The sequence below is a fragment of the Rutilus rutilus genome (assembly GCF_951802725.1).
Source record: "Rutilus rutilus genome assembly, chromosome: 1".
Classification (NCBI taxonomy): Eukaryota; Metazoa; Chordata; class Actinopteri; order Cypriniformes; family Leuciscidae; genus Rutilus; species Rutilus rutilus.
The window spans coordinates 25412859-25432124 of NC_140209.1; the positions used below are offsets into that span (position 1 = coordinate 25412859).

The following is a 19266-nucleotide window of genomic DNA, read 5'->3' on the forward strand; positions in this document are numbered from 1 at the left end:
CCACTGAAACAGGTGTGTCACCGACTGGACGTACCTGTTCCTGCCCTCTGAATTCCTCTGTCAAACTCTTCCTTTTCTGCTTTCTCTCCGTCCTCTTGTAACGTCTGAATGTTTAGACCAGCTAATAATCATAAAGAGTGACATGTTAATGTTTCACAGAGCCGAAACGATTCTGCAGACATAAATCAGACAGCCGATCAAAAAGCCAAAGGCGAAACATATATATATGAATATTCATCTGCACTTCCACCTGTACAGCAGGTGTGTGAACACTCGAGTGTTTGATGTGTGTGTGGTGGAGGAGGAATGCAGCTCGTCCAGTCAGATGAACCTTACAAACACACACTCACTCTCAAAAGATGAGCATTCACCCACCCATTTACTGCTTACAGTCTGTGAGTAAGCCATTTGAGTGTCAGGAGTGTAAACCCAACACACAATGACATCTGACCTCTGACAGAAGAATATTCATGTCACTGACAGACCAAACAACTGCGGGTCACAGTAAAGCTCAGGCTTGAACCTGCCCGACACATGCAGCGCGAGTTAGAGAGCGTTCTCAGCCTCAGCGCTGATCTCTTCAGTGTGTTCAGGCCGCAGGGCGTCTCGAATGAGAGGAACAGTCATTACAACTAAACCAGAAGTGATTAGAGACTAACTATTTTTCCTGCATATTAAAGAAAAAATAATGCAAAAAAAGTACTTTTGTCTCGTTTTCCAGTACAAACATCTAAACATTATAAAATCAAGATGCATTTACTTTGAATTTTCTAAAGCAATTTTAATGCTTAAACCATGAAGAAATGTCTGCGAGTGGAGTTCAACTTCTTCCTTTTAATTAATTCGATTTTTTTATGACCGCACTGGCAGGTATTTCTTTGAACATTCAGTGTTTTTAAAAAGAACCTATTATGCCCTTTTGAGTCTTGTGTTTTGGCCTCTACTAGAACAGGTTTTAATGCTTGAATGTTCAAAAAACACATGATTTTCCTCATATTCTCCATTGTTGCAGCTCCTCTCTTCCCAGTCTGTCAGTAACGCTCTGTTTAGTTCCTGTCTCTATGAAGCCCCTCCTTCTGAAAAGCTCACTGTGCTCTGATTGGTCGGCTGGAGCAGTGTGTTTGGGAAAAGTCCCACCCGTAATTACCATAACGGCCAGTTTCGACACAATACTAACTAACTCAACCAGGCCCCGCCCCTTTATTCTGCATATGAATTATTTAAATGAGGAATATTGTGACGTGTTCGTTCCCGGAAGAAACTCACGACTATGGAGGCGTTTCAGGGAGTTCAGAAACACTGACTCTGATATAGAGAATAACTCCTGCTGGAGGGACTTTGCAGACACTAAAGGAAGATGAAAATGTAATAAAAACCATAATAGGAGCCCTTTTTTTATTTTTGAGAGAGAATCACTGTGTCTGAAGCCCTTGAGAGGCTCAATGATTATGAAACTAATCACAAAATCAATAATCAGAATAAAAAATTCAGTGTGAAACTAAAATGTTAAAACTGAACATTCCAAATGCGGCTCATCAAATGCAGGATTGAGAATTTGGAACTATTCATTTGAATTCTCTTTAAATTATATATTTCACTTATTTAGAATATGAGCATGTCGTTCTCTTTTCTTTGAATGATGACTTGCATGCCGCTTACTTTACGTACAGTATAACAACTTACACATCCGTTAAGTTTTGAATATGGAAGAAGGGGATTATCCTATATGGCGTTACTAAATATTTATTTTGCATATTCAATGCGTTTTAGATTATATTTGTTTTTAATGTTGGACAACATTGAATCTGGATTCAGTCCAGTTATATATCCACCCTACAAGCAAACACAGATGGATAAATACACACACAGGCTCTCTCTCTCTCTCTCTCTCTCTCTCTCTCTCTCTCTCTCTCACACACACACACACACACACACACACACACTTGACCTAAAATATTATGACATTAATACCTTATATTAATCACGTTCTTAGCATCATTACATGATAACATCCTTTTACACCTCAAAAATGTGACTTGATCCACATTGACCCCCAATTCACTTCAGTCACACTTAACACTCATTCTCAAGACTAGATCTATTGTTTTATCATTTTTTCTTTTCTTTTGTTTTCAATTAATGGCAAATCATCTTGTGTACATAGTAATTACTAGTGTATATAATACATTCACAGAAAAACACAGTAATGGATGTTTGGAGCACAAAATCCTCATGATTCTGTTGAAAACATGTCATGCATTTCATCCTCAGATTAAATCAGCCAGTGTCAGTTTCATGTCCTGCTGATTAGATCATCTACATTTAGGATAAATATATAATCATCTTATTTAAACAATATCGTACAGAACTAGAGATGATTATTTTCTGATGTAGCAGAGTATCAGAGTATTAACCTAATAATTCCTTGGAAGGAGAAAAGCCTCCAAAAGTGACACAAAAAGACAGAGATATTTGAAATATGAAAAAAAAAAAATGTTAGGCCTATTATTTATTTGTTATATTTTAAAGAATATTTTAGAATATTATATTAGCCATAGCTATAGATTTAGCAGGATTCTTGTTGAAAATGGCACCAATTTGAAGTGTTTTTAATTCTACAAACTAAAATCATCTCTGAAAACTATTTAAAAACTGATCATAACTAATAATGAGAAAGCAGAACAACACAGGAACTGGACAATTATTTCAAATGTGTTATATTAAAGCGTTTGTATTATGATATTTTGTATTTTATTTACAGCAACATTTGTATTTGATTTATAATTAACAGTGATAAATTTTCAAATTGACAATATATTTAAATTACCTGACAATCCATTGAAGCATTGACGTACTGTAAACGGACGACATGTTGTTTTGATATTTATGGCTGAAAATCAACATGCATTTATACTGGGAGATAAAATAACCCGAAAATCAGTTCTAGGTGGCAAATGCGAGTCATATAATCGCTCTAGTTCAGTGGGATTGTATTAAACCGGGGTCATCATGTGTGTGTGGAATGTTTGACCCGTCCTATATGTGTGACGTCACGTGTGTTTATTTGCATATTGGTCTCTGTGATCCGTGGCGTTTCTGGACTGAAAACACACAGTTTATCATGATGAACAGTGAGCGGAAATGTGTTTTATTGTGTTACTGTTGAAATAGGTGTGTCACCTTCACACCCTACACAGGCACTTAAAACACACACACACACACACACACCTACATACCTGCACATGGACAACATACACACACACCTACACCTACATACCTGAGCACGGACAACACACACACACACACACACACACACACACACACACACACACACACACACACACACACACACACACACACACACACACACACACACACACACACACACACTGCAATCCTGACCAAACACTGTTCACACACCGAACACTTTGCTCGCTTCCCACCAACACAAACTCATGCCGATTTGTAAGTATTTTCCGTTTTGGCGTAATGGTCAAGTAGGTTTAACTGCAAACCGGAGATCTCCAAAATAGGGTGTGAACTCCAAAAGTGGGCGGAATCTCCTAAATGGGGCGGGGCCTCCACACGTAAACACTTTCACCATTGGCTCTGGCTTCAGCCAATTGCCACAGAGCTTGTTGCCAGTGGCGTTCGGACTGAAGCCGTCTAATCGCAGCACGTGGGAAGGTTTTTAACTCTATCGCTTTGTTCAACGAGATTCGCAGGGTAGGAGGGGGCAGTGACGCTGGGCGCAACTAAAAAGGTCCTATTGTCCAATGAGGTTTTCTTTTTTCTATTGTCTTATTAACTGCTTATCTCTTGAACTGCAACTTTCTTTAACACGCTATTCAGCGCAAATCCCGCCATGCTGTTAATTTCACTGGTTAAGGTGTAGGGTTGATTTAGGGGTTAGCATTTGTTTTAGCATAGCATTGTGTAGGAAATCAGCACTGTAGAATCGGCTGTGGGGCAGAGTTTGCGCTGAACTCAATGAACTGGATTGGTGGAAAAATTGTGCATGCGTGTCATGTGCCTATCTGCCAATAGGAGGAAGCCACGCCCTATTTTGGAGGCCCCACCCCGTATTGGAAATCTCCAGGCTGCAGTTATTCCCTTCTCGAATTGGTGGCTAATTCGTATGAATTTGTACGATCCGCCTACGCCACTGATACAGTAATGTTCAGAGGTGGAGCTTAATGCTTTTTTCAAAAAATCGTATGTTTGCATATAATGCACATTGTGCGATCAATCTTAAAATAGTCCAATTTTCCTGTTCCATTATGGTATCAGTCTCTCCTGTGCAAAGTAAAAAAATTATAACTTTTAACGATACAAAAACTAAATAATTTCAGCCTTTAAATTCTCATTGGATGAGCTGCGTTTGAAGCTGATAAACACCATAATGAATTGTTCTGGTTATTGTTCTGGACCAATCAGAAGATAGGACCGGCTCTGGATCAGAATATGATATAATGATACTATAAAACTACACCGAAACATCATGAAGATTCTAAAATGATGATCGCACCTGTTCAGGTTTTTCTTCAAATATTCTCGATGCCCTGCAGGTTCTGCTCACAAACACAAAAGAACAGTTCTACTGTCATTCTAGACTAAATACACAGCATTGCATTTGCATATGTAATGATGTGAGGTCTAACACGCACTCAGATCTACAGGGAGAGACTCGTCCCAGATACATCACTACAAAACATCAGTTCAACTCCACCAACTAATTACTGATGATTGCAATAATGGATAATGATTTAATTATACAGAGAATTGGATATTTATATCTTCTGAGTGAAACTAAAGGGCTGTTTGACTGTGCAAAACTCACCAGCACAGCAATAGAGTACAGTGGGTGGTTGCTAGGGCGTTGCTATAGAGTGTTTACGTTGGTAAATTGTCAAGTGGAACATTGCAATGCAGTTGCTAGTGTGTTTAGGGATCAAAGTCAAAGTCAATATTACAACTTTTTTTTAATTATAAATGAAGTCAAGACACTACATGCGAAACTATTGTTTTTACATGCTCTGGTTCATTTTGAGATTTTGGTCTACTTTATTTCCATTACATGTCTTCTATCAAACTAGTGACAAGAAAACATGAGAAATAGACATTTAAGTGTTTATTTTATTGCACTTTATCTATTTGCGCCTGTAGATTTCAATTACAATACATATCTTTCAAGTTTTTTTCCTCCACTTTATCATCACTTATATACACCAAACTTTACATTTTTATCCCTGTCTATTTTCTGAAGGTTTTTACTGAGGGGTTTGTTCATATACCATTCACACTGATTTATAGAACATTTTATTCCTAAAAACATGGTGAAATTGGCAGTATTTTCTGATTTATGAAGTGATAAAAAGAGATATCAGAAATCCCTTCGGTAAAAACCTTTAGCTCTTATATGTCAACAAAATCAAACAAGAATTTTGAATCTGGCTTCATCCAATGTTCAGATTAATCTTCTGGAAATATATGTTCAATATATTGTTCATATACATGTTCAAATAGATAATGCCTCATTTGCATATTTAAACAACATTTCAGAAAAGTTCAGTTACAAAACAATTGTCTTAATATGTACAGTGATTACTCAACTGGGACAAATATGATGAGATCTATTAATTAAAAATGTTGACCTTATTCACCGGTAGTGTCAAGTGATTTACTGTGAAATACAAAAACAAAAGACAACTCAAATTGGTTCAAAATTTCCAATTCCAAAATTTTCAACTTAAAAACTTCACTTGTTGCCTTTAATCAGCTTGGCTGTACAAGTAATTTCAACTTGAATTATATAAAAAAAATAAAAAAAAATAAAAAAAATAAAGCTGTATCTCCTATAACATTTTTAAAAAGTTGAAATTGCTTAATTTTTATCTTTTTTCATCTTTGACCAAACATTTTTGTTGTTGCAAGTTTTACTTCATCGGAATGGTACGAAACTTGTTAAAGTTTTTGGCACTTGTATATATAATGTATTTATTATATATAAATATATGTACATATAAATAGTCACACTTGTTCGTGGTCAAAAATGGATCTCATTTTTTGAGATATCAACCTAAAATTTGGAACACAACTTGGCTTTGATTTTCTTGGATAATATATTTCATATAAAATTTGATAATGATTATTTTTGTGTAATTTTTTATTTATTTTTAATTCACTTCAGCAATAATCTGTCAAGTGTTATATAGCACAATCTTTTCATAGAAATTAAAAAATAAATTCGGCCATTTTTAATCGACACGCAAGTTATTTTGATTAGTAAAATCAAAATTGAATTTATTTTATTAATGTAAAAATGTAAGTTGCCAAGACTTACTAAAATGTCACTGGATTGACTGAAACATTCTTTTTTTGATGGTTAAAATAATTGTAAAGATTTGCATATTGTTGTTGGTTAAGTGGAAGTTGATGATTATTAAAGCATTTAAACTGTAGTACTAGCTGTACAACCTTTCAGCGTCTGTCATCTCAGCAGCCGCCCATAACAATGGCATTTATTAGCAGTAAATACCTGATTTTGAAGAATGCGGAGTGGCCTGATGTGCGTTAGAGGTGAAAGTGTGTATAACGCCAATAACAACAAGTTATCAGCACAGAACGACGATGTGTGTGTAGATGTGTGTTTGTGCATTGTGAAAGTATGCATTTATCAGCAGTGAGTGATGTTTTATGACGGAGGGTGGAGGTCCCGTCCTTTAAACCGCAGAGACTTATCAGCCGCCAACATCTTGTCAGTTCACTTCACTTTTAGTGTAAGCAAATTCAGAAACGCACCTACACCTGCTGATCAGACAGGACCGATCAATCACTTTGCCTTTGTTCATGTGGCTTGAGCTATGTGTCATTCCACACATATTTCTAACACTTTACTCTAGAATTGCAGTGTAAAAATGCCAGCCTCGCCCTTGACCTCTGCACCTCAAAACGCATATCAAGGTATAAAAGGTACAAAAACTGGGACGGATGTACCCGTTCAAAAGGTACTAATATGTACAATTTAATATGCACCCTTTAGGGGTAAATAAGGTACAAAAGGTGAATCTTTTGAAAGGGTACCACCCCAGTGAGTGACAGATGAGGGAGAATCTCACGAAACCTGTCAAGAACGTGCTCATATAAGAGATTACATTTTGCATGAAGAAAATTAGGACCATTTAGTTTTTTTTGCATGCTGGCATTATTTTTACGATAATCAAGGACATTGATTATTTTAAAGCACGAAAAACTATAATTCTTAAGTTTTAAGAAAAGCTGTAAATAATTGTAATGTTTTTAGAAAAACTGTAGAAAGTGCTGGTATATGTTTTGTGCTGCCCTTCATTTTTGCTGATAAAGAACATATTGTAATAATCATAACTGAGAATAATGGGAAAACATATCTTTCATGCATTATAATCAATAAAATTGTTTTATTACAGTAATGAGAATTTGCTTATAAAAATGTCACAATAGGCACAAAAATAAACATGTTGAAAAGGTATCTTTGCAAACTACTTACTTACTGAACTTGAACTGACAATGTAAAGTACATTTACAGCATTAATCTAGTTAATACTAACAGTTCTTCAAAATCCAAAGTAAACATTAGTTAATGCACTGTGAACTAACATCCACAAACAATGAACAATTGTAGCTATTTTTTAGAAAACCAACATTAACAAAGATTAATAAATGCAGTAAAAATATGTTCATTGTTAGCAAATGAGACCTTATCTGTTTCCTTATCTGAAATATGATTTGTGTCTCGAGGTGAAATTCACCAGTGAGGTGTGGAGTCTGTACTGATGAGAGACACATTCATGCATGAAAGGCTCAGAAAAGTGAGGGTTTACAATCTTTTCAGTCGTGCATGCTGGGAATTCTGACCTTTAAAGTTGGCATGAACTGTCACAAGTGAATAAGTAGATCAACTCTTGTAGTAAATTACAAAAGTAGTACAGGATGCGTGCGTGGGCAAGTCTCATGAAACCGGTCAAGAACATCTTCAGCTCACACTGTATTTCACCTCAAAACCAATTTTTTTTAATAATAATATATATAAATATATATATATATTTGTTTATTTGTTTATTTTTCTTCATTAAAGTAAATTACTACAGTAAAAATCTAAAATGTACTTAAAAATATCTGTTAAATAAATATATAATATATATTTATGTATTATAAACAAAGAAACAAATAAGGCAGTATAACAAATATTATCATGATGTATGGTACAACATTACAATTTAAATAATTGAGCATTACAGTCATTTGCAAAATGTGCTTAAAATGTCAGGCAAATAATTTAACAATTAATGCTCCTAAAATGGGCTTCATTTTCTTTATGCAAAATATACTTTCTTTTAATTTATTGGTGAAATGTACGTTCTTTACAGGTAATAATTACCCAAGTAAAACCAACACAACTAGATTTTACAAGTTGATTGAGTGAAGCTTGAATTTGGTTTCGTATGAATTCCTATTTAAGTGTCTGAGTTACTGTAGATTCAAAAAAAGAATTTATTTGCATACGTGCACTTGTTTCTCACAAAAACATGCAAATTAGCTTGCATAATAACAGAGAGGCAATACATGGCATTTTTTGCTTTAGATTAACAAAGAAACTAACATGCAAACATGATGAATAAGGTGAATAAAAGATGAATAAAATAGGTGAATAAAAACACACTATGTCATTTCTCACCACTAGAGGTTGTTTATTCAAAACAAAGGCGTATGTGGGGTAACGCAGCGCTGTTTTATAATTTTAGATACATTTGAGAGTGTTGAAAGTTGTTATAATGCTACTCTGTGTGTTCGCTCGACGGCTACTATATGAGACACTTGTTGCACACTGCAGTGAGCCAAATCCATATTAGGCATGGTCAGGGGCGTCATGCAAGCCAAAATTCTGGGGGGGCACAAGAGACGTTGCAATTGTTTTCTGACGGGTGATATGGATCATGTTAGGAGGGGTCAGGGCCCAGGGGGTTTCTCCCCCTGAAATTTTTTTAATTCTGGCTGCTAAACATACCATTTCAATGCAGTTTGGGAGGGACAGAAATACCTTAACGGAGCTAGCAGCAACCCTCCTCTATCTGAGGACTAAGTTAAAGTATCTATTTTGTTAGTTTATGTAAAAGACAGGTTGATGAAATAACTGTAAGCTCAAATTCAAAAGCTTTTGAAGTCTACTTCATTAAAGCATGTTTACACACACACTTACTGTACACTTAGGCCTACTACACATGATTTTAAAAACAGTAGGCTACCATTGCAGTTTTTATGTTATGAATTTAAATTGGTATGTGACCTAAGAACGATCTTACATTAAAGGTACATAAAGGTGCTGAGGTCTGACTTTGTGGTGCTCTGAAATTAAGTTACTTTAATATTTACTATGGCTTTGTATGGCAGTAACGTTAGCCAACTAGTTACACTGACACAACTTAAGTTAATGCTCTGAATTCGCAGCTAATATCAAATGCATCCATAACTTTTTGATTAAGTTAAAATTTCCAGGTCAACCACAAATAATCCCACTACCTTTTAATATCATCCGATAACTAATTCAATGCCGATTTGTTGCTTTGCCCACTTACCACTTCAAGACCATCTGTAAAACATTGCCAGCTCAACGTGCGAGACGAGTGAGTTGCTTGAACATACACAGCAAAGATTCTAGAGCGCTACGCGCGTAGCGCTCTAGATTTGATATACACAGACACCATATTAGGAAAAAGGGGCGGGCTGATGCTGACCGATTTATTACACATCCAGAAGAATACATTTGAGTCGTTATAGGCTCTGGTATATTATGGAGCATATAGGAATAAAGTTGTGACAAAAAAATTATCAGGGAGGAAAAATCTGAGGGGGCACGTGCCCCCTCACTTTGAATGGGCATGACGCCACTGGGCATGGTAAACATGCTACTCGCAGTAAAAAAAAAAATTCTGTCGAAGAATGTGTGCAAACGGTTGCTCACCTGTCTAAAAAAACACATAATATATTAAAGCGTCTTTGGTGTTTCCATGGTTTCTACACAATAAAAAATAAAACAATCGAAAATCGAGCGTTACGCGGGTATGATGTCTTTGATAGGCGACGCATGGACACGGTCCGTGTCCTGGTTAAAACTGCTAATTTCTCTGTGTTTAAACATTCTTAGAAACATTTGGGATAATGTAAGTACACAAAACATTGTTCTAGTGGTTTTTGGATATTTTAAGAAAAATCTTACATATTGTGCCTTTAATTAGGCCTGCTTATAGAAGAGTGTAATGCTGAGATAACTCACCCACCACTAGAGGACGCCATTGATAAATATTCATCATGTCTCACTGAACACAGTGCCACATCAGAGATGCTTCACGGCTGGCATGAAACTCGACACGGGTCTTATTTCCTGTCGGCCTGTACGAGAATCAACAGAGTCCCTGATCATACTATAAATTATAGTATGTTCGTTCACCCTAACAAACTACAATTTATAGGAGACATATATGACAGTCTCAAAGGCTTCACTAGTGACTATCCTGATCTGTGAAGGCAAAGACAGCAGAATACGAGAGCCTCCATTAAAAAAAATAAAAAAATAATCTACTACAATATAAAGACAAATATTTGCAATACATTTGCTGCTTATAATTAATGTATTTCATCAGAATACACGGGGATTTTTGCCCTCATGGTTTCATTACAGCATCTATATACCATCTACATGGCTAACAAGACCATGATGTTAAACCAACCTGTTTAAAAACACAAAAAATACTGCAGAAAAAAACACCACACAGATCACAGTGAGACTCACACAGCAGAAAAGAGAGAAGCCGTGAGGAGTGTGTGAGGAGTGTTTGCCTGATCCGGCCTACAGGATTAAACAGGTGAGAGGAGGCCGACAGATCCTCAGACACTCAGAGAGCTGAAGATGTTAGTGGAGATGGGCCTGCGCTGGCTGTGGAGGCATCGGTTGAGCGCTTTACTGGCGGCGCTGCTGATCATCCTCCTGCTGACGCTCCTGGCCACACACTCCCTGCAGAACAACAGGTAACACACTCAAATACTACAATACTGGCAGATAAACACAACTAGATGTGGCAGATGCAGTTATTCGAAACAAATTCAAGGTGTTACATATCATGCATTCATTAGGAATCAAAGCCACAAACCCTTGCGTTGCTATAATCATGATTTACCATTAGAGCTGTTTATCTCTGCGGGGTTATTATAGTTAACTAAAACTAATAGGACTAACACTTTTAAATAGCACTGTTTCTCTGGATGAAGGCTCGAATGAACCTGCTAGCAAATCTTCTGGTGTGGACCACACTCAGTTTAGTGTTAGGTTAGTCTGGTTGATGTGCGAGGGGTTTTCTGAACTCAGATACACATCAGTGAACCACAGCAGAGTCATGGGGTTTGGGTTCTTTCTCTGGTTGTTGCAAAAGCTGTTTTCTGAATTGGGGTCGTGCACTGGAAGCCACACTATAAGTTCACTAGAAAATTATAAATTTTAATAATTACTAGGCAATTTGGACTCAAACGTGGTTTGCAATCCGGCATGGTTTTGTGGTAAGTGCTTGTGTTGCATATAATAAAAGGCACTTCGTACTTTTAAGTATTTCACTGTAAAAAACAATTGTTCACTCAACTCAACTTTTTGAGTTATCGTTTTTGCACTGACTCGGTTGAGTTCTATTTACTTAAAATATTAAGTATGTTCAACTTGACAAATTTAAAGTTATTTGAACAAAGTTTAGTTGGACACCTGATGTTAACAAGCAGAATCACTGAAGGAGGAAATCACTAATTGTAAGTTACCATTAAGGTGATGGGTGTTTGCTTTAGTTGGACTCTTGACACCTATATGTTTACTTTAAGTTTTACTTGTCTGCTGTTATTGATTTATAACAGTGAGATGAACAAAGAGACAATGTGATCTGATGGTGTTGGTTATGTTTTGACATAATCATGTTGTGATCCGTAAAACAAAACTTATTGAGATGGCTTAACTTGTTAATTACAGCAGCTCTGTGATTCTACAGCACATGATTTTCAGTATTTTTCATATAATCCAAAAATATTTCATAATCATTTTTCTGATCAAAAGACTTTCAAATGTATTTATTTAGAAACACAGACATCAATAATCAGCCTGTGAATCTCAACAATGGTGACAATAATAAAGCATGTTGCAGTGTCTGCCACCAATCACAACTCATTAATGGCTCCCATCATGCATTGCGGTATGAATAAATTATGATCTGAATTGTCTATGTAATTTACTTTTCCTAATTGAATATTCTGCTCGTCACCATTGTTGAGATGCATAGACTGAATCTTGACATCTGTGTGTGCCTAAAAGAAAGATTTTTTTTTTTTCAAAACAACTTTTAAGAAATCCTTTGTATTATATCTAAAATTCTGGATATTTATGCAGATTCACAGTTATGCTGTAATCAACAACATAAATCTAAGTCAGAAATAAGGATCTTAATGAGTTCAATGATCATTTTCAAATGATGATTGTCATAATATAACCAACATCATCAGATCACTTTTTTTCTTTGTTCATCTGGCAGTTATAAGATACAACAGCCAAACAAAATTTAAAGTAAATGTATAAGGGTCAAGAGCCCGACTAAAGCAAACACTGATCACCATAATGGTAACTTATAATTTGTGATTTTCTCCTTCAGTGATTCTGCTAGTTAACATCAGGTGTCTTCAATAATGATCAATCATCACTAAACTAATCACTTAATTAGCTCATTAACTTTAACACTCTTGAGTGTTAATTTAACACTCATATTTTAACACTTTACACTCTTGAGTGTGGACTCATATACACTCCCAGGAGTGTTAATTTAACACTGGAGTTTTTGCTGTGTGTATGCATGTTAACAATAACACACAAAAAAACTAAAACATGAAAAAAAAAAAAAAAAAAAACAGTTAAGCTGACAGTGCTTTCTATTGTTGGCATCTTTCTGAGTCATTAACAAGCTAAAGCGGTTAAAAGTTTCTAGTACTCATGTAAGTGGTGCAAATTTAGTGGTTTGAGGTAATCCAAAAGCAATGAATCTCATATTTTTGTCCATCACCATGTCCCTCAATGGGAAATCTCAATGATACTAAAACAGCACTGGCTCAGATCCTAATGATCCCACGTGAAAAGCTCACATCTAACCTGAAGGTTCCCCCTACAGAACTCATGAACTGAGACCTACAGCAGACAGAAGGAGCCAGAGAAAAGCTGTCGAGAAACACACTCCAATCCCACACCAACCGGCCAGACACACACCGACCGCCAGAGCCGAGCGCCGCAGGAGAGCACAGGCACCCGTGGTCTTCCTGAAAACACACCGGACCGGCAGCAGCACCGTGCAGAACATACTGTTTCGACTCGGGGAACGAGAGAGCGCCACTTTCGCCTTTCCACACCGCACCTACCAGTTTAACTACCCAAACAGGTACGAAAGAGCGCACCCAACAATGTAACTTCCCAGCAAGCAATTTCGCATTTAAAAGACATATAATAGCCATCTAATAGCTAAATCGTGACCCCAGATTGACCATGTCATGAAATTACACAGATATCTTGTAGATACTATTAACATTGGTAACATGATGGGATATTAACCATCTCATGCACTGCCTGGCCAAAAACTACAATGAATCAGTTTTGACTATAAGTGGGCTATAAATAGCATAGATGATCATGTAAAAGAAATGAAACCAAACACCTTCTGTTGACTTAGCTAACATGATGGAATATCATACATCTCGCAAGTTATTTTGGCAAAAACGACATGTTACCAAATTCAAGGTAATTTTGCCTAGAATTGGGTTACTCATAGCCAGGCTGTATCGGGTCTATAGTTAACCTAGACGGAGAAATGATGGCTATTGCTTGCTGGGTTACTATCCTGCAAAGTTCAAGCACATGCAGTCAGAGTACCTGTTCCCATTAATCGCAGTGCGGGATCTTCTGGAAGTATATGAGCTGCTGAATCAGTTTTTGGTCAAAGGCAACAGATTCACTAGAACCTATGAAGAGTCAAAGACAGCAGATGGAGAAAAATATGAGTCAATTTCACACTTTTAAGAGCCTTCTACTATAATATAATGAAAAATGTACAAATTGTGTTATTTGCATATTGTTTTGTTAGAGTACATGGCTACTTTTTTTAAATGGCTGTCAATGGAGAAAGATGTTTTTGATGGCCATTTATTGCCATGCTAATAAATCTAAGGGGCCAAAAGACAATTAAAAATCCATAAATGCCTCCAAAACCCATGATTAGGAAAATAAATACGGTTTATGTGTTGCTATCAAATTGGTTTGTTAGCATATAGTACATGGCTACTTTTGAATGGCTGACCAATTTGGCAGTAAATTAGTTGATGAAATGGAGCATGAAGTTGGCCATGCTAATTAATCTAGGGTAGCAAAAGAAAATTTAAGAAAAATATAAGTTCATTTAACAATTTTAAAAACCTCCAAAATATCTACTATAATATCATTAAATACTGATCATTTCTTGCAAAGTATTTTGTTAGCATCCACGACTACTTTTAAGTGACTGTCAATGGAAAAAGATGCATGGGGGTAACTGAACTATGCTAATCCATCTAGGGTACCAAAAGACAATTTAAGAAAAATATAAGTCCATAAAAGCCTCCAAAACACATCTACTATAATATGATGAACTTCTTACAGTATGATTTATATGTTTCTTGGATATTGGTTTGCTAGCATACACAGCTACTTTTCCATGGAGAAAGATCAAATTCGACAGCAAATTAGTTAAAGCATTGTGCTAACTGGAGCATGCTAAATATGCTAATCCATCAAGGGTGCCAATTGACAAATGTGATAAAAATACAAGCCCATAAGAGCCTCCAAAAACATGCACTACAATACATGCACTTACGATTTAGTCTATATGCGTTGCTAGCAAAGTGGTTTTGAACACGGCTACTTTTGAATTGCTGTTAATGCAGAAAGATGAATGTGACAGCAAATTAGCCTGCTGCTTATCAATCTAAGGTGCCAAAAGATAATTTAAGAAAAATATGAACCCATTTCAGAGTTTAAAGAGCCTCCAAAAATCTATTTAAATATAATGAAAAGTAACAGTTTATTTTAAGGTGATGCAGTTACACATTACTACATGTACGTACTAAAGTAATAACAGTAAATTAGCCATAACTACATGTAACTAACCCTAAACCAAGCCCTAACTGTAACACATAGTAACCGTATAGTAAGTAGTTGTAGTTAATTAATAGTAATCAGTACTTATCTGAGTAACTACAGTATATCACCTTAAAATAGAGTGCAACCAAATAAAATGCTTATGATTTACACAAACTGTTTCGTCAGCATACAAAGCTACGTTTGAATGGTGTTGTCAATGGAGAAAGATGAATTTGACAGCAAATTACAGTAGTCAGCATCTGAAGTGGATCAAAACCTTTCATTAAAGTTATACCTGAATTTTGAACAATACTCATTCTTGTCTTAGGACAACTTTGATGAACTCTTTTGATCCACTTCAAATGTTGACTACTGTAGGTAATGCTAGGGCAAATTGGGCCACGCTAATCAGTTTTTTATGACAGTCCAGCATTAGGGTGCTTAAAGACAATTGGAGACAAACGGCAATGGATGGTGCCCCAAAAATTACCTTAAAAAAACATGCCTTGAAAGTGTTGCTCACTGAATATAAACATTTCTCTAGGGTGGATGGATCAAGCAAGTCAGTCATTAACAACGTATTCTTGACCTCCCCTTCAGACCATTAAATGTCGTTCAAAGGTAAATGAGCTTTAAACCAAACAAGCTCTTTACTCTGGCTCTCTCTCTCTCTCTGTTTCAGATTTAGAGCGGCGTTTGTGGACGAGCTGCCCGAGGGTTCGTCTCAGTTTGACTTGCTGTGCAGCCACATGCGTTTTGACCTGCCTCAGGTGAGGAAGGTGATGCCCCTGAACACAGTCTTCATCACGCTGTTACGAGACCCGATCGAGACCTTCGAGTCTGTCTTCAGATACCACACCTCCACCGTCCCAGCGTTCCTCAGCGCACACCGAGCTGCCGCCAGGGAAGGCAAACCCGCACTCAAGGTGTTCCTGGACTCTCCGGAGACCTTCTGGGACCCGAAAGAACCCGGGAATGGGTTAGCCAAGAACCCCATGAGCTTCGACATGGGGCTCAACAACCAAAAGTGGAACGGCTCCTGGCCGGAGGACCTTGCGCAACTAGAAGAGGCGTTTCACCTGGTGATGATCGCAGAGCATTTCGACGAATCCCTGGTTCTGTTAGGAGCTCTTCTGGGATTGGAGCGTGAGGACTTGGCTTACCTTCGGCTCAACACTCGTGCCAAAAACAGCGTGACCGAGCTGGATGAGAACATGCGGGCGAAAATGCGCTCGTGGAACGTCCTGGACTCGCTTCTCTACGACTTCTTCGCGCAGGTGTTCTGGGAGAAGGCGGGTCAGTTCGGGTTGGACAGGTTGAAAGCGGAGACGGAGAAACTCAGGGAATCTACGGAGAGGATTCGGCGGAGATGCGTCTCCAGGGAGTCGGTTCCCCCGGCAGAGCTCGAGGATCTGTTGCGCCCGCGGCAGACGGAGTCGGTCACCATCGTGGGGTTCGAGGTGCGGGGGAACCTCTCGCTGCAGGATCAGGGGTTCTGCGTGCGGATGATGCTGCCTGAGCTTCAGTATCACTCGCACTTGTACTTCAAGCAGTACGGGAGAGATATGAGAGCCGCTCCAGCCGACTGAACCTGGAAATGGTCTTGTTTTGGGTGCTTCAGAAGCGACTCTTCGCAGACTAAGTCTAGTGGAGGTGAACCAAGATGGCACCATCTTGAACACCAGTCCCGGATAAAACAACAAAGACTTGCACATGTTCAACTGATGGATGCACTAGGATAAGAGACTCTTGGCATTAGAGATGCTCTGATATGAAAATTTTAGCCGATACCGATAACATTTGAAAGCCGATAACCACTATATTGGCCGATAAATCCCAAACCAAATTTTTTATATAATTTTTGAGAACCTGGTTACATAAACAAAAGTCTCACCACCTCCAGCAGCAACTCGCAGACCAGTAGCCTATACCGTGAAGCCGGTTTAGGTGGCTATCCAGGTATGCTTCAGTTTAGTTTGCGCCAACCCTGGGTTTTTTTAGGTACCATTCAAGTGGTTTGGCTTTTAGCAGAGTTCACCACCATAGTCAACAGAGAAAGTTGATCATCAGCGTCATGGTACCAACAACGCCTGATTGGATTGGTTTGGTTTTGTCAACCCGAAACTAACCCTGAGTTTGTTCAACTATCATCATGGTACAGGTCTGGTGGAGGTAAACCAAGATGGAAAGATTGCACCATCTGAACACCAGATGGATAAAACATCTAAATCAAGGACTTGTACATGTTCAACTGATGGATGCACTAGGATAAGAGACTCTTGGTATTGGGGATGCACCAACATGAACATTTTGGCCGATATCCGATAATCTTCTTTATCTTTGTAAGCCGATAACTGATATATTGGGCGATATATTTATGTAATTTTTGAGAGCATGATTACAAAAACAAAAGTCTCACCATTAAAAGCCATGACCCAAGCACACAATTATAACGTTCTCATTATAATTGTATGTAGCCGATATGACAGACTTGTGCTGCACGTTGCACTGAACCGTATTTTCCTTTTTTGAAGTGATTCCAATCATATTTCAAGCAACTCAAAACCCTCATGTTGAACGGTGGCATCTGAAGTGTCTCAGCTGAAGGAAATAATACATTATTTATCAGCTTTATAATATCTGTAAACTTTTTTTAATCAGGCCGATAACATTAAAAATGTACATATGTGGTGGTGGGTGGCGCAATGGATAAGACACATGCCTTTGGTGTGAGAGACCCGGGTTCGAATCCACTGTGAGACACCAATGTGTCCCTGAGCAAGACACTTAACCCCTAGTTGCTCCAGAGGCGTGCGACCTCTGACATATATAGCAATTGTAAGTCGCTTTGGATAAAAGCATCAGCTAAATGAATAAATGTAAATATGTTGGTGGATACCGATATTACAGCTGATATATCGTGCATCCCTACTTGATATTTTCACACATCCAGCTTGGCTGTAATCCAGAGTTCCCGCTCCTGGAGGATCTGCCTTCACATGCTATCGGAAATGTCCCACTTCCCACTTCTGAAGTCATATTTACAAGTTAGTAGCATTCAACTGCTTTGCTGTCAGAAAGAAGAGGAATCATCTGAGGACAAGAAGTTCATTCATGCCTATTTCTTGGGGACATTTTTGAAGCCAAAGCCAAAAAGTTTTGAAGACATTTAATTAGTATTCAATGGATTTTGAATACAAAATAGTGCCCCATTTATTGGAATTTCAGTCAAATAAATTGTTTTTGTTATGTAAAATACATACAATATGCATAAAATGGTCAAAAACCCTCATTCACTATTCCCTACATGAGTTCACTAATATAGTGCATTTGAAGGAGTGAATGAAAACGAATGGGTGAATTCGGACACTAAGTCCTAAGGGACGGAAGGGCTGCCGCTTTGCATAGTTTGTGCGGTTTAATAATCATTTGAAACATAGCACACTGGCAGCTCCAGTAGAAAGATGAAAAGATTTATCTTGGACTCTGTCATGGCAACTAGCATTTATAAACCTTAAATAAACAATCTAATAATAAATTAAAAAGGAAGTTATACCTGTATGATTATTACGCTGTACCCACTTTGGACCAGGCAGCGGTTTGGACAATGAATGGATGATTCAGTTGTAAGCGCCATCTTCTGGTCAGACGTGGGAATTCATTCGACTCTCACAGTGCTTTATGGGTATTCTCTAGCCCTTGCGCGTACATCAGTTGTACACTCGTTATTGCTGTGCATTGTGGGATTGAACGAGTGCACTTGATAACGTCCACTATGGTTTCAGACATCACTACAAATGGCTAATCCCTCAAATGGTGCCCTATTTAAGGGTATAGATCAGGACATCATTGCCCTAAACTGAATGGTATTTGTTTTTCTTGCGTAAACAGGAACTGATGTCAAAATGCTGCAATATCAGATCAGAACATTGACCGAAAAGTTCTAACATTAATGATTCAAATGTACAAGGTTAGGTCATTCTCTATTGGACAGGTAGTTGGAGGGGAGGAGTTAAAAAAATAAGAGGGATTTGTGACTTCAGATGAAA

The 19266-nt window shown here is 37.6% G+C and overlaps 1 protein-coding gene across 1 annotated transcript; it reads left to right on the forward strand.

The window, feature by feature from the left end:
* The first annotated feature begins 10784 nt into the window (after window positions 1–10784).
* Window positions 10785–19249, forward strand: LOC311277394 (galactose-3-O-sulfotransferase 2). Its single transcript, XM_084387692.1, has 3 exons — window positions 10785–11061; window positions 13224–13487; window positions 15900–19249. Exons 1-3 carry the CDS (start codon window positions 10943–10945, stop codon window positions 16804–16806), a joined length of 1290 nt encoding a protein of 429 aa, XP_084243818.1. The 5' UTR covers window positions 10785–10942; the 3' UTR covers window positions 16807–19249.
* Window positions 19250–19266: the final 17 nt, after the last annotated feature.

What these genes read in the sequence shown, in the direction of transcription:
- LOC311277394 (XM_084387692.1), top strand. Translation starts at nt 10,943, where the DNA reads ATGTTAGTGGAGATGGGCCTGCGCTGGCTGTGGAGGCATCGGTTGAGC. An exon ending in CACTCCCTGCAGAACAACAG is followed by an intron (nt 11,062 to 13,223) that starts GTAACACACTCA and finishes TTCCCCCTACAG; the next exon opens with AACTCATGAACTGAGACCTA. An exon ending in CAGTTTAACTACCCAAACAG is followed by an intron (nt 13,488 to 15,899) that starts GTACGAAAGAGC and finishes TCTCTGTTTCAG; the next exon opens with ATTTAGAGCGGCGTTTGTGG.